General features: G+C 34.3%; 1 protein-coding gene across 4 annotated transcripts in view; it reads left to right on the top strand.

The window, feature by feature from the left end:
• Positions 1-12,742, top strand: part of HACE1 (HECT domain and ankyrin repeat containing E3 ubiquitin protein ligase 1) — a 95,048-nt gene that overhangs the window by 43,883 nt on the left and 38,423 nt on the right. For all 4 annotated transcript variants that reach the window (XM_065889228.1, XM_065889229.1, XM_065889230.1 and 1 more), the window contains 2 exons: positions 3,024-3,174; positions 9,091-9,425. In XM_065889228.1, the coding sequence (XP_065745300.1) occupies positions 3,024-3,174; positions 9,091-9,425 (486 nt within the window). The remainder of the gene's footprint in view (positions 1-3,023; positions 3,175-9,090; positions 9,426-12,742) is intronic.

Here is a 12,742-nt window from a genome sequence, read left to right on the forward strand (position 1 = left end):
CATCACATGGGTGTGTTGATCATTAACTCCATTTCCAGCCCCCACCCTTCTCTGGATAATGGGGGATAAGGCTGAAAATTCCAAGTCTCTAATCATTGCTTGGTCTTTCTGGTGACCAGCCCCCATCCAAAAGCCCACTAAGAGTTGCCTCATTAGAATAAAAGCTACTGCTATCACCCAGGAAATTCCGAGGGATTTAGGATCTCTGTGTCAGGAACCAGGGTCAGAGACCCAATATGAGAACAGAAGGTGCTCCTAGTGCACTTATCACTTCAGAAATTACAGGGTTTTTAGGAGCTCTGTGCCAGGAAAAAGGCTGGGGGCAGAAAACATATATTTTTCTGTTATCTCACAGCTACCAAAGTAGATTGTTAAGAGGACCTCAAATACAAACCATTCCCCCCTGCCAATTTAGTTTAATGGTACTTTTGCAGGTTGTCTTCCTTTTGTTCATTTGTCAATCATTTTATGTTTCTTAACCCACAATGTGATGTAATTTTGGCCACTTATTTTAATAGATATTTTAGTTAAAAAAATAATTCAAATACATATTAATTAGCGGCAATTGAGGTGTTATTTAGCATACTTTCGGAAAAATGGATAGCCTTTTTGTCTAAGTGATTCTAGGAATATTTGCTGAAGATAATAAATATTTACTGAGGGCCCTTTTGCACATAGTGTTGTGTTTCACTAAATAAGTGAGTCATCTTGCTTCCTATATATTTATGATTGAAGGTAAAGATAGTTACAAATGTGCAAATGAAAAGAGAATTCACAGCTATTTGCTAAGTAAGACACTGAATGAAAGTATAATCTTATATTAACAAAGGTAAGTACATTGACAGGGCTTTGAATTAGGAAACTAATTTTTAAACTTTTATTTTGAGACCTGGTGGCTTGAGAAGAAATTATCATTTTGTGATGAGCTGGAGCAGTTTGTGATGAAGTTTGGATTTTATGATCTTTTCATATAATACGAAAGAGATATTTCACTGGTTGGAAAGTGAAAAACGACATTTTTTAGATCAGTGACTTAATTGGAAGAAGTTTAAACTGGGTAAAGTAATATTTATATAGTCTAATAATCTTATATTAGACTGTTATTAGACTATATTAATAATTGATGACGTTCAGACTCCATTGTATAAGAGAATACTTCTTACCTTAAGGTAACTCATGAAGTTCCCTAAATCAGGTACTTAAAACAAATATTTATATATATGGTAATTTCACAGATGAAAATTAAATTCACATCATTCTCATAGAAGAATTTTTTGTTGTTGTTGTTGTTTCGGTTTGGTTTTTTTTGTTTTGTTTTTTTTTGCGGTACGCGGGCCTCTCACTGCTTCGGCCTCTCCCGTTGCGGAGCACAGGCTCCAGACGCGCAGGCTCAGCGGCCATGGCTCACGGGCCTATCCGCTCCGCGGCATGTGGGATCTTCCCGGACCGGGGCATGAACCCGTGCCCCCTGCATCGGCAGGCGGATTCTCAACCACTGTGCCACCAGGGAAGCCCTCATAGAATAATTTGAGAGTCATTGGAGTTAACTTTTCCAATAGCTGCAACACAATATAAAAAGGAAATAGTTTCAACCATACTGCATTTCTCTTTTGTCAGTCTCAACAATCTTATGATATAGAATTAAAAACAACTTTGTAAAGACAAATATGTAAAAATCAGTGTGAGTTAACCTAATGATTCTATACACATTTGATTCAAAGTTAGTAAAACAAAGAAAAAGTTTTGCTAATGTGTTGTAGCTATCCCAGTCAAATACAGTATGGATAGCAATAGCTATTGTATTTTACTAACACTTGTAACTGATAGCTAATTTTTATGTATAGTTTTTAACAATTTAATAATTTTTAGAATGAGAAAACAACATGAATGTTGAAGTAAAAATGTCAGGAAATTTTGGTTCAGTTGTCACCAGAATAGAAAATACTCTCTGATTTTTCACTTATCAAATCTGAATACTTAGAATAGGCATTTGCTATTTCCACATAACTAATCATTATTGTTTTTCATGTTAGAGGATACCTAAAAATACCATAGAGGAAGATTTTAATGAACTGAGGAAGATAGAGTAAGCTTTGATGATTAAACTTATGCAAAGGCAGTCATATCATTCTGCCCAAATGTCATGCAACTCTTTACTCTGCTTTTGTGTAACCATTGTAATACAAGATAACTGATGTTGGAGGTTTCAAAATAAAACCACCCCTGAAAAACAGCAACAAGTTTTTTTTTAAGATCTATCATTAGATTCAATACACATTTACCCTAACTCCTACAGTTTCTCTGTGGAAGAGTAATGATTGATATTCATGATGATGATGAACAATCCCCAGGCACTGGGATTTTGAAGGGCTTTTTGATTAGTCAAAGAAAGTTTATATTATATTTAATACAGTTTAGTATTAATTGGATCAGTCTTTTTCATAGTAGGATGTATTTCCCTTATTTATATACAGTCATAAGACAACCCGTAATATGGAGAACCACCCTGATACAGATAGTAACTTTAAGATTATTCAATTTGTACATGTTCTGTATGTGAACAATTGGTTACTATTCTGGGATGAGTTAGGGAAGATGGGGTTATGGATAGAATAGTAGAGTTCAGGCTCTACAATTCAGTTGTGGGTTGGCCTAAGATCATAATCAACATTCCTACTATTGGTTCTCAGTGAAATGTTCTCAGAGTTCTAAAGAATTAATTTAATTTATAAATATACTGTTCTATACTGGTGATTTTCTTCATATTTTATGCTTTGATCATTGGTTATATTCTAGTTACTTAAAAGTAAATAAATCATTCACATGCAATCCAAATAATGTACATTTGCTAACTTCCTGGTAGACAAAACATTCCATCCCGAGTATCATGACAGGAAAGAAATTTTATTCGTTAAATTATGAAACAGATGGTAAATGTAATGAAAATGTTTTAAAATCAGTATTTTAAGATGTAATTTGTTTTATTCCATCTAATCTGTTCATATTTTAATTTTTATTTTCAGCATATCTAGTAATTATGATGCTCAAATGAAGAGCCTTTTAAGGATTGTGAGAATATTTTGTCATGTCTTTCGAATTGGTCCATCCTCTCCCAGTAATGGAATCGATATGGGCTACAATGGGAATAAAACTCCAAGAAGCCAGGTGTTCAAGGTCAGAAAAGTATATGATGTTGTTAGGAAGATAGATGTAAAAGAGATGAATTTGACAAAGCATACATTCATTAATTGGAAACCTCATAAACAGGATGTAAATTTGGTTTATACCAGTGATTGACACGTTGTAAACTAAGACCTTTTTCCTTTCATCTCTGTCTAATCAGCAGCAAGTCTCATTTGGTGAGCTTTCTGTTTTTCTTACAAGTAAAATTTTAATTTCAGTAGTGTTTTATTCTAAGGGTAAAGGTATTTAATGTTTAAATATAATTAAATCTACTTTTTTTATTGGATTATAGGTCCTAAATGCAGCCATCACGATTTTTAAAAAATACGTCTTATTCAGAAAGAAGACATCCGGTTTTTAATTAGGTTTTATTATCGTTTGTGTTATGTGTGTGTCCGTGTATGTTTTTTTTTAAATACGTTTACTTTCACTTATTGGGTTTATTAACAATTCCTTGGGTAACTTCAAGGAAGAAACATTGAGGTATTTTCTTAATGTATTTTATATTGCTTTAGCTGCTGCTTCTTTACAAGCACATTTATGAATGGAATCCTTGGAAGAAAGATTTCCAAGGCAGTGTAACCATGCCAAATTACAATTTTGTGAAGTAAGCAAAATGTACATGACTATAATGGCTATTGTTAATAAATGTACATGACTATAGTTGCTATTGTTAATGCTTTTTTATGGCATTACATTTTCAAATAACTCAGATTTTGGACAAATGTGTAATTTAATAATTGTTTTCATGTTATTTTTTTAAAGGTAATTTATCTGGAGAGCTTTTCATAGTATAAAATCAGCTTTTGGGTTCATGAAAAATTATATTTCTTTAAACAGTCTTTTAGGTATAAATATAGGTTGTCTATCCAAAAGGTGATATAAATGTTTTTATGTGCCACATCCTCAAAAACGAGTTGTGATTGACAGCTTTACTTATCTATAAAATTTGAAGTTATATAAAGTTAAATTAATGATGTATGCTAAATGATTCTATTCTTACATGGCAAGTTTTTGGCAGACACAAATAAATGGTTAGCAAGCATTTTGACACTAGTCAATTCTTTAATACCTGGAATAGGTATGATAACCTTTTAGAAGAGGTATGTATCAGTTTCTGTGCATCTGTTCGTCTGCTTCAGGCTCTTTTTTTTTTTACATTGGTGCAGGAGTGTTCAGCCACATATGTGCATGCTTCTCCCTCCCCCCGCAGTTGTGCGTGCGAGTGTGTGTGTGTGTGTGTGTATGTGTCTTTTTCTTCCTTCTTTTATTTTCCCCTATTGTGCCATCTCCTGGAAGAAGGAAGTTATGCATCTTCTTGTAATTCAGATTTTAGCTTTTCAACGTACCACTTCCTTTAATACTAGTTAGAAGTGATAGCTTCCTGTCTTTGTAAAATTTGAATTTGAATTATTGATCCTCTGTTTTGTTAGTGCTGTTTTAAGTGAGTTTCACTGCTCAAACATTCATATTACAGGAAGTTGTTCTTAATGTGTTCTAATATGACTCATGCAGTTTGTTACTGAAACTTCTCCTGATTGATTTTTCTACTTGTCCTTCTACTCATCTGTAATGATGAATGAAAATCAAACCAGGTATAGATATGGTCACTATTGACAAATTGAGTATATATTATATTTATTATTGTCTTATTTTTTGTTAAAATTTCAATTTGCCACCTGTTGCTAATGATATCAGAAAATACTTATGTGCTAAGTAACCTCTTTATAGGCGTTTAGTGCTTGATTTAAATGTTATTTTTCTATCTAGACCATCAGTACAGATAAAACAGAGTAGAAAAGGATATTATTGCTTTTCTTTTAGCTTTTCTTTTATGGAATCCAGACTCTTTGTTTCATTGTTATATATCAATGATATATATAATATATAAAGTTCTTTCCTTCTCTTTTATTTCATTTGTTAGTATCTTTATTTCTCTTTTTAAGGTTTTTTTTTTTCCCCCTGTATCATTGACAACTGCCTTTGTCTCTGTCTTTGTCTTATTTTCTCTTAAATTTTGACCTTTCACTTTGGTAAAACATTTTTGTTACAAACGCAGCCAGTTTTTTAAAACATTAACAAGTGTTACTCTTAAGGAACTGATTAATCTCTTTCTATCTAATTTTATGAATTAAATGTGGACTCTTTGGAGGATGGCAAAATGATCTGCCCTCCCACTTACACGGATAAAAATAGAAACTACACTGTCATCCATGTATTTAAGGTCTTTTCATTTTGGGATGATTGAAGTTGTAAAAATCTGAACCATCTGGTCAGTTGCTGCAATTTTAGATTGGAAATACCATTTTAATTTTTACCACATTTTGTCTATGGTAGCAATTGATCCCTACTTTCTATTTCATTAACTAGTTACTATGTCACTTTATTGTTGGGGTTAGCTAATGGGTTTTCCATTAAGAATGAGTGGGTTTATAGGCCATGTGTTTGTAGTAGGTTTGTTTAACATCCTGTTATTAGTTTCCTGATTTATCTTAGAAGTCCTTTAAGTTAATCTTAACACTTAGCCCTTCTTTCAGTGTTAAGAGATTTTTATCTAGAGCCTTGTGAACTTTGGAACATCTGAAGGAGAAAGTAGTTCTGGTTATAGGAGTAGGGTGAACATGGGGAAGAGAGTTTAGGCTTCTTGAATCTTGATATGCTCCTTTTTTGTGAGTAGTAAGCTGTGACTATTAACGGTTTCATAGAATTATAATTGGAAATTTGGAAGCCAAGAAAGATTGAGAAACTTTTAACTTTAAGATCTTATCTTTTGGATCGTGGCATTTGACATTATCAAGTTGAGAACAGTCTGATTGACAGAGAATTTCAAGATGCTATTAATAAGTTTGTTAGTAAAATGCTTTCCATTTGACACATGGATCTTGAGATTTTTTAAATTGTCCAACAAGTTTGGGATTATATATTATAGCTTTGACTTGTTAACTTGAAATGTTTTGAAAATCATGTATGCTTGTCAAATCGTTGTTATAGGTAGAATATAATTCTGTGGTGAAGATCACTCAATAATATGAAATGAAGTAATACTTCCATAGTGCCAAGAAGCCTAATATTTTCCATAGTCATTGACTCATTTTTCTGTAACAGTTAATATGTACGGTACTTTGTATTGATGTTTTTTATCATTATTATGTATGAGTATAAAAAAGCCTCATAGATATGGTTTGCAATTGTTAATTTTTAATTTTTAAAATTTATTTTAACCCTTTCTGTCTGTGACTGCTACTACAGTTAGAAATTAAAGTTATTTTCACAGTATTCTTTTTGTTATTGAGGAATGAATTTTCTGAACAAGTCTTCAAAGGGACAACTCCCTACGTAAAAATGCTTTAAGGTTGGGATTTAGTTTTAGTGCACGTGTGAATGAATAAATAAACAGTGGGAAAAAGAGAAAACTAAAGAAAAGCCCAAGATGATTTACTACTTCTTTTTTTCCCTCATTCTCTTTTAATTCTTTGCTGTGCTACTTTATTGAAAACTCTTTCTAGCTTTTCTCGGTATCTTTATTGTCGCTATCATTTTTACACCGATCTGGCTGTTTTTGGATATTACTTCTGGAATGATTCAGAATTCACCTTTAATTTTTGCAGGTTGTTAGTATTTGAGAATAGGATGGTCATAGTTCAGGCTCAGCACTCTCATCCACGTGAGGAGCAGGTATCACTTCCAGCCTTAGCCTTCATCTCTATCTAGTGTGAGGATTTTCTGGGTTTTAGTCCTTCTCACTTAGAGGCCAGTTATTCCTTTTTCCTTTTGTTTCAAGCAGTTTTTCATCACCACCTGTTCTTTCTTTTTTGGAAGTTCATTTTTTGATGAAAGCTAAATAGTTTTGCTGACATAAGAAGTTCTTTTCATCTTTTATAGCAGGGTTTAATGTTTTTCTCATGAAGAGAGACTGTAGACCCAAACTTGGATCATGATTAAAATTAAGACATTTTCAGTGAAGGTACCATGTCAGTGTTGATGGCAGCTGGTGCTTCTTGCCCTTCTTTTAAGCAGTTCAGGGACCCTTTAAGAAGTTAGGCATCCAGCTGCTGTGACTAACCATGGAAAAGCCTTCTTTGTGCAGGAGAAGGGTGCTCATTTCAACCTCAGAAAGGGTTTCTCAGAAATTAGTTTCTCACTTTGCTTACCTGTTTACCTAGGCTGTACTAACTAAATATTTGTTGAATGAGTAAACTGGTTTTTTGTTGATGGTGGTAGGGTTTTTTCCTTCTTGCTTTTTAGTTTAATTTTTAAGTGAAGACTTAGGTGTGATTTAATTGTTTGCAAATTCAATAAGTAGATTATTCTCAAATAGAGTGTTCTGGAAATCTGAAGAAAGGCTGACGATAACAGCAGGGATATTTATTAGATAATAATTGTAAAGAATTGCTTGGCAGAACAGGTTATTTAAACATTTCCTAAAGTTCCAAATATGGTTGTATAATCTCTTTACATAGTGGTCTTTAAAAGTAAGATTATTTCTTTTAGTTGAAATATTTAGGGTGGGTTTTTCAGAAGCATGTGGTCTAGTTTGTAGTGTTCTGTGATCATATAAGAATCAAAAAGTAAGATTAACTTTTTATTCATTTGTAGAAAGACAATTTATCACTCTCAATAGGAATATTTAGAATAGTGTAGGAATGGAAGACCATTAAACCACTATCCCCCCTGCTCCCCTGTGCCTTCACTGTTCATCTTTATTTGGGATTAAAAAATGTTCTAGCAGGTCTTTCTTCCCCCCAGCTTTACTGAGCTGTAACTGTTACATAGGGTTGAGTAACTTTAAGGTATACAGTGTGATGATTTGATACAAGTATATTTTGCAAAATGTTTAGTACAGTAAGGTTAGGTAACACATCCTTCACCTCACATAATTACCACTTTGTTGCTGTTGCTGTGGTGAGAACATTAAAGCTTTATTCTCATAGCATCTTTCAAGTGTACAATACAGTATTGATAACTATAGTGACAATGCTGTACATTAGATCCCCAGTAGCATGTCTTTTAATAGTAGTTGGGCATTTGTATTTCTCCTTGTGTTAAAAATTACTGTTTACTAGAGATGATATATATATATTTCATTTTTCTGTAGTACTTAGTCCTGTTATAGCATTTATGATCACATAATATTTTAAAGATAAAATTTCATTTGCTGTTAATTTACAAAAGACATTTCATTATTCTCAAAAGGAATATTTAAAATAGTATAGAATTAAGAAACTGTTTACTCCTATGTGTTCCTTTTTTATTAAGCTGTTAATCTTTACTTTGAATTATGGATTTGCTAGCCAATATTTGATAGTTTCTAGTTATTAGAGATGGATTCGTGTGTGGTTGGGTATGCCTGTATATGTGTGTGTGTGTGTGTGTGTGTGTGTGTGTGTATGTAAATATCACGTCATATTTTAAAGTTTCTCATCATAAATTTTCAAAATCTCAGAGATTCCATGTAAAGAAGAGTGCAGTAAACTAAGTTTATTAAGCTCTTTATGAATTCTCATTTTTTTAATTGAAAAGCAACATAATTAAAAATAGTTGACACATTAATACAGTAAAGGTTAGGGGGATTGTATTCATAAAAGTAATGTATGGTTTAAAACTAAATATTTGAAAAATTTTAAAAGAAATATTGCTTATGCATTTTTTTGTTAGAGTTTAATTTTCCTTTTTTTTATTCTAAGGAATAAATAAGTGCAAATTAAGTTTTTGCTATAAATGAAGAAATTGTCATTTATATGAGGTTTATGTTTTTGTTACTTACCTTTAGGCATTGCTGACACATAAACTTGGGAAAATAAAAGTATCTAGAGTAAATATTCTCTTCTATAATATTTGTCTGAGTGGGTTTTTTATCCTGCAGTTTAAGAATGATGTTTTAAAAAAGCACTTTTCTTTTTTTCTTAGCCTCTTGAATTGCTTTGGCACTCATTAGATGAATGGCTAGTTTTAATAGCTACAGAATTAATGAAAAACAAAAAGGACTCAACGGATATCACTTCTATTTTACTGAAACAAAAAGGCCAAGATCAAGATGGTACTTCCATTCCTGCATTTGAACCTCCAGGACCTGGGAGCTATGAAAATCTATCCACTGGCACAGGGGAATCTAAACCAGATGCTCTTGGAGGGAAACAGGAAGCCAGTGCAGACTGCCAGGATGTTATTTCTATGACAGCTAACCGGCTAAGTGCTGTCATTCAAGCTTTTTACATGTGCTGTTCTTGTCAGATGCCTCCAGGGTAAGAAGGTTTCTGCTTGTTTTGTGTGCTGATCTCTGCCTATCAATAACCAATGTTGTGGCTGGAGCAGCCCTTGTGGTTCTTATTATGATTGCAAGACACCCTTCAGCAATAACCATCAGGAAACTTTGAAAAAAAAGAAAAGGTTTATTACTTACAGGACGTGGAAATTACATGACACACCTGGGGCCACACAGCAAGGTTGCCAGTAGAAAGAAAGCTCGAGGCCCTGGGGTTCTCTTTTTATTGGAGTTGAAGGTAGAGGCCTAGGGTTTTGAAAGCTCACTCTTTATTGGTGAATTTAAAACATGAGAGTGGGAATTTGAAGCATGAGAAGAGAAAACACAAGTGGCTCAAATGGTCAGTTATTGAAATCAACCAAGATCTCTAAAACAAAGGAACTTGGAGATGGAGGGGTGGGTCTTTATCTAGTTGTGGGCCTGGCATTATGTTTATTCGAGATAGCCATCTTTGAAGCAGATGCCTCTTTGAAGTGGATAAAGTGGAGGCAATCTGCTAGATTTTCCTCGTTTGCAGTCTGAATGTATCTGGTGATTTTTCTGAGTGGCCCATATAGCAACAGGCACAAAGATTGTCCATATATGAGCTGTTGTTGTTTCTCTGAATTTTACATCAAGTTGTCCTACTTTATATTGTATGGATTTGGAAAAGGAGCAGTTTTAGTTCTCAGTGATTCCAAGTGAGAAGGGTGGGAGAAAAATTGGAAACATTAATTTGGAGAATTGTAGCTGGATATTGAAGGAAATGAAAATTCAGCATCCAGTACAGTTTACAGGTAGAAAAAGAAAACCTCAAAGGCAGTTAACAGGACGAGAATCTGATATCCACAAGAGTGCTTCCTTCTAGTATAATTTTTCAGTGTGATACAAGACATGTTTACTAAGAGAACCAAATTTATCATTAGTTCCTCTGTAATAGAAAGCCAAAAGTGGATAAACCTATGTTTAGTAATTAATGTTTCAATATCTTACCTTATTTGGAAATGACCTAGATATTCAGTAAATTTTCCATCATTTAATTTAACTTAGCAAAACTCTGAAGTTTTTAAGTTACCAAAGAGATTTGGGAAACTTTTTAAGTAGACATACCATGAAACATAGCTATTGCTGAAAAGTTCACCTAAACTTTACTCCACTTACATCTGTTTAAATCACTTGTTCTTAACAATTATGTCTAGATTACTCATGAAAGTCTCATTAGGCATTAGACAAAATTGGCCGTCATCCCAAGCTATTTTTCTTGCTAACAAATTGTGTAACCTAGATAATATGAACTTATTTGAATTGTAAACCCAAGTAGAATAAAAGCTGCATGTCTGCATTATATCTAATGTTGATAAATCTGAGATATGCCTTTTTAAATTAAACCAACAAGTTTAAACTACCTTTTATTTACAGAAGATTATCCCAGATCACATGAACTTGAAAAACGTTAGGGTTAGTTTATTACTGAGTTTTAGGAATACTTAATTCATAGTATTTATTTTTAAGCCAATTAAATACAGCTCTTTTACAAATTAATTTTGTCAATACCATCCAGAGGTAGAGAGAAAAAAAAATCACTTGCATATAACATACATCTGTATAGACATACATAAACATGCAGCCAGACACAGAGACCCTATAGCTTCCGTTCTAAAATTTTAGCTGTGGATCAGGTACAACAATATACAACTTACTAGTTTACAGACTACCTTTGAGTCCAAATTGTGTCTGGCAGATGGAACAAGTTAAGGTTACCTGCTCCAGCGGTTAAAGCTTTTTACAAATATTTGTGGAGAAGACTTTTAAGATTTGTATTTGTCTTTGACATGTTTTCTTAAGGAGGGTGTGGACTAGATTTGGGGTAAGAGGTTTTACAACAGTTTATATTTTAAAAGGCCTCTTTCCCTTTCTCTTTTTCCTTCAGGCTCAGGTGATTGTGGGCAGAGTTTTAGTTACCTCCTAGGGTATTTGTATTTCAAAAACATGGTAAGACTTACATCTTAAGGGACAGAGAAAGAATGTAAGTTTCCTCCTAGGATTTTTAGTGCCTTTTGGATGGTTTTGGCAGTCCCAATAAAATGTAGTAGGGCCAACCTGTAATTAGGGGGAGTGTCCTGTAAAAATAATTCCCTGGACTCAGGGTCAAATGGGGCTTCTCCAGGGTTGGAAATGAAGAGGGGGTCACTTGGGTCACTATGGTCATGGAAATGATAAATCCATTGGACCATGCCAGTTTTGCACAGCAGGAGATGGGCCTCATCGTAATGTTTTCCATTCACAGTGAGCCTTAGCAGTATGGAAGAGTCGGCATGGTGCCAGGCATTAAATATCCAAGTGAGGAGAGGAGGTGCCCTGGTATGAATATTTGTGGCTCTGGGTGCTTTTGCCTTCTCATATCCCTTTTTTTTCCTCACTTAGAGGCCTTGCTAACCCTGTCGGCTTTTGCCTTGGTGGCAGGGATGCCTTGTGAGGCGTTTTTCTTAGTTCTGCCCCGTTCAGGGGAAAGCGGAAAGGGGCTCAGCATCTGTGATCTCTTGGAGGAAACAAGCTTGTAGTCCAGATGGATCTTTAAGAAAGTTATGGATTTTAGGGTCTTTAGAGATACTGACCAGTTGATGCATTTTGGTGGTCGCAACAATTTAGAGCTCATTCTAAACAAACAAGAAAACCTGGAGTAGTCTGCTCCCTTCTCCTCTTCCTGTTGCATAAAATCTTTGAGAAGGGTTTGAATTTTGAATTAAGGAGTGGTTTTTGAACTCACTTTCTACTTCTTGTTTTTTTCCTGTTACCTTAATCTTATGTGTTGTTACTGGAACATTTTAGATGACGTCACTGTTAGCCCCTTTGTAGGTGGCTGCTTTCCTTTCAAGGGGTCCCAAGAGAATACTCCAGGATTGTGGTCGGCCTCTGTTAGCACCAGATACTCAGGCTCTTTGGGAAAAGCCCCCAGGCTTTTGGAATGTATTGGGTTGGCCAAAAAGTTCGTTCGGTTTTAAGTAAAAATAGAAGACACATTTTTCATTTTCACCAAGAATGTTATTGAACAACGTATTCATTAACCGAACGAAGTTTTTGGCCAACCCGATGATATCAAATTCTTGGCATGTTAGTATGCATAGCATTGAATAATGCCCAGGTAGCAACCAAGGGGTTTTGCGTTTATCAAAGAGCCGGTGTACCTCCTCAGTGTTCTTAGGAAGCACTGGCGCTTCATTTTTCAGTAGCGTTATACCACGGATTGGACCCGATATCCCATTGGGTTAGTGGACAAAGAGTGACAGTAGTGAGTGAAGTGGTGACACAGACCATAGG

The sequence above is a fragment of the Phocoena phocoena genome, chromosome 12, assembly GCF_963924675.1.
Source record: "Phocoena phocoena chromosome 12, mPhoPho1.1, whole genome shotgun sequence".
NCBI classification, from domain to species: domain Eukaryota; kingdom Metazoa; phylum Chordata; class Mammalia; order Artiodactyla; family Phocoenidae; genus Phocoena; species Phocoena phocoena.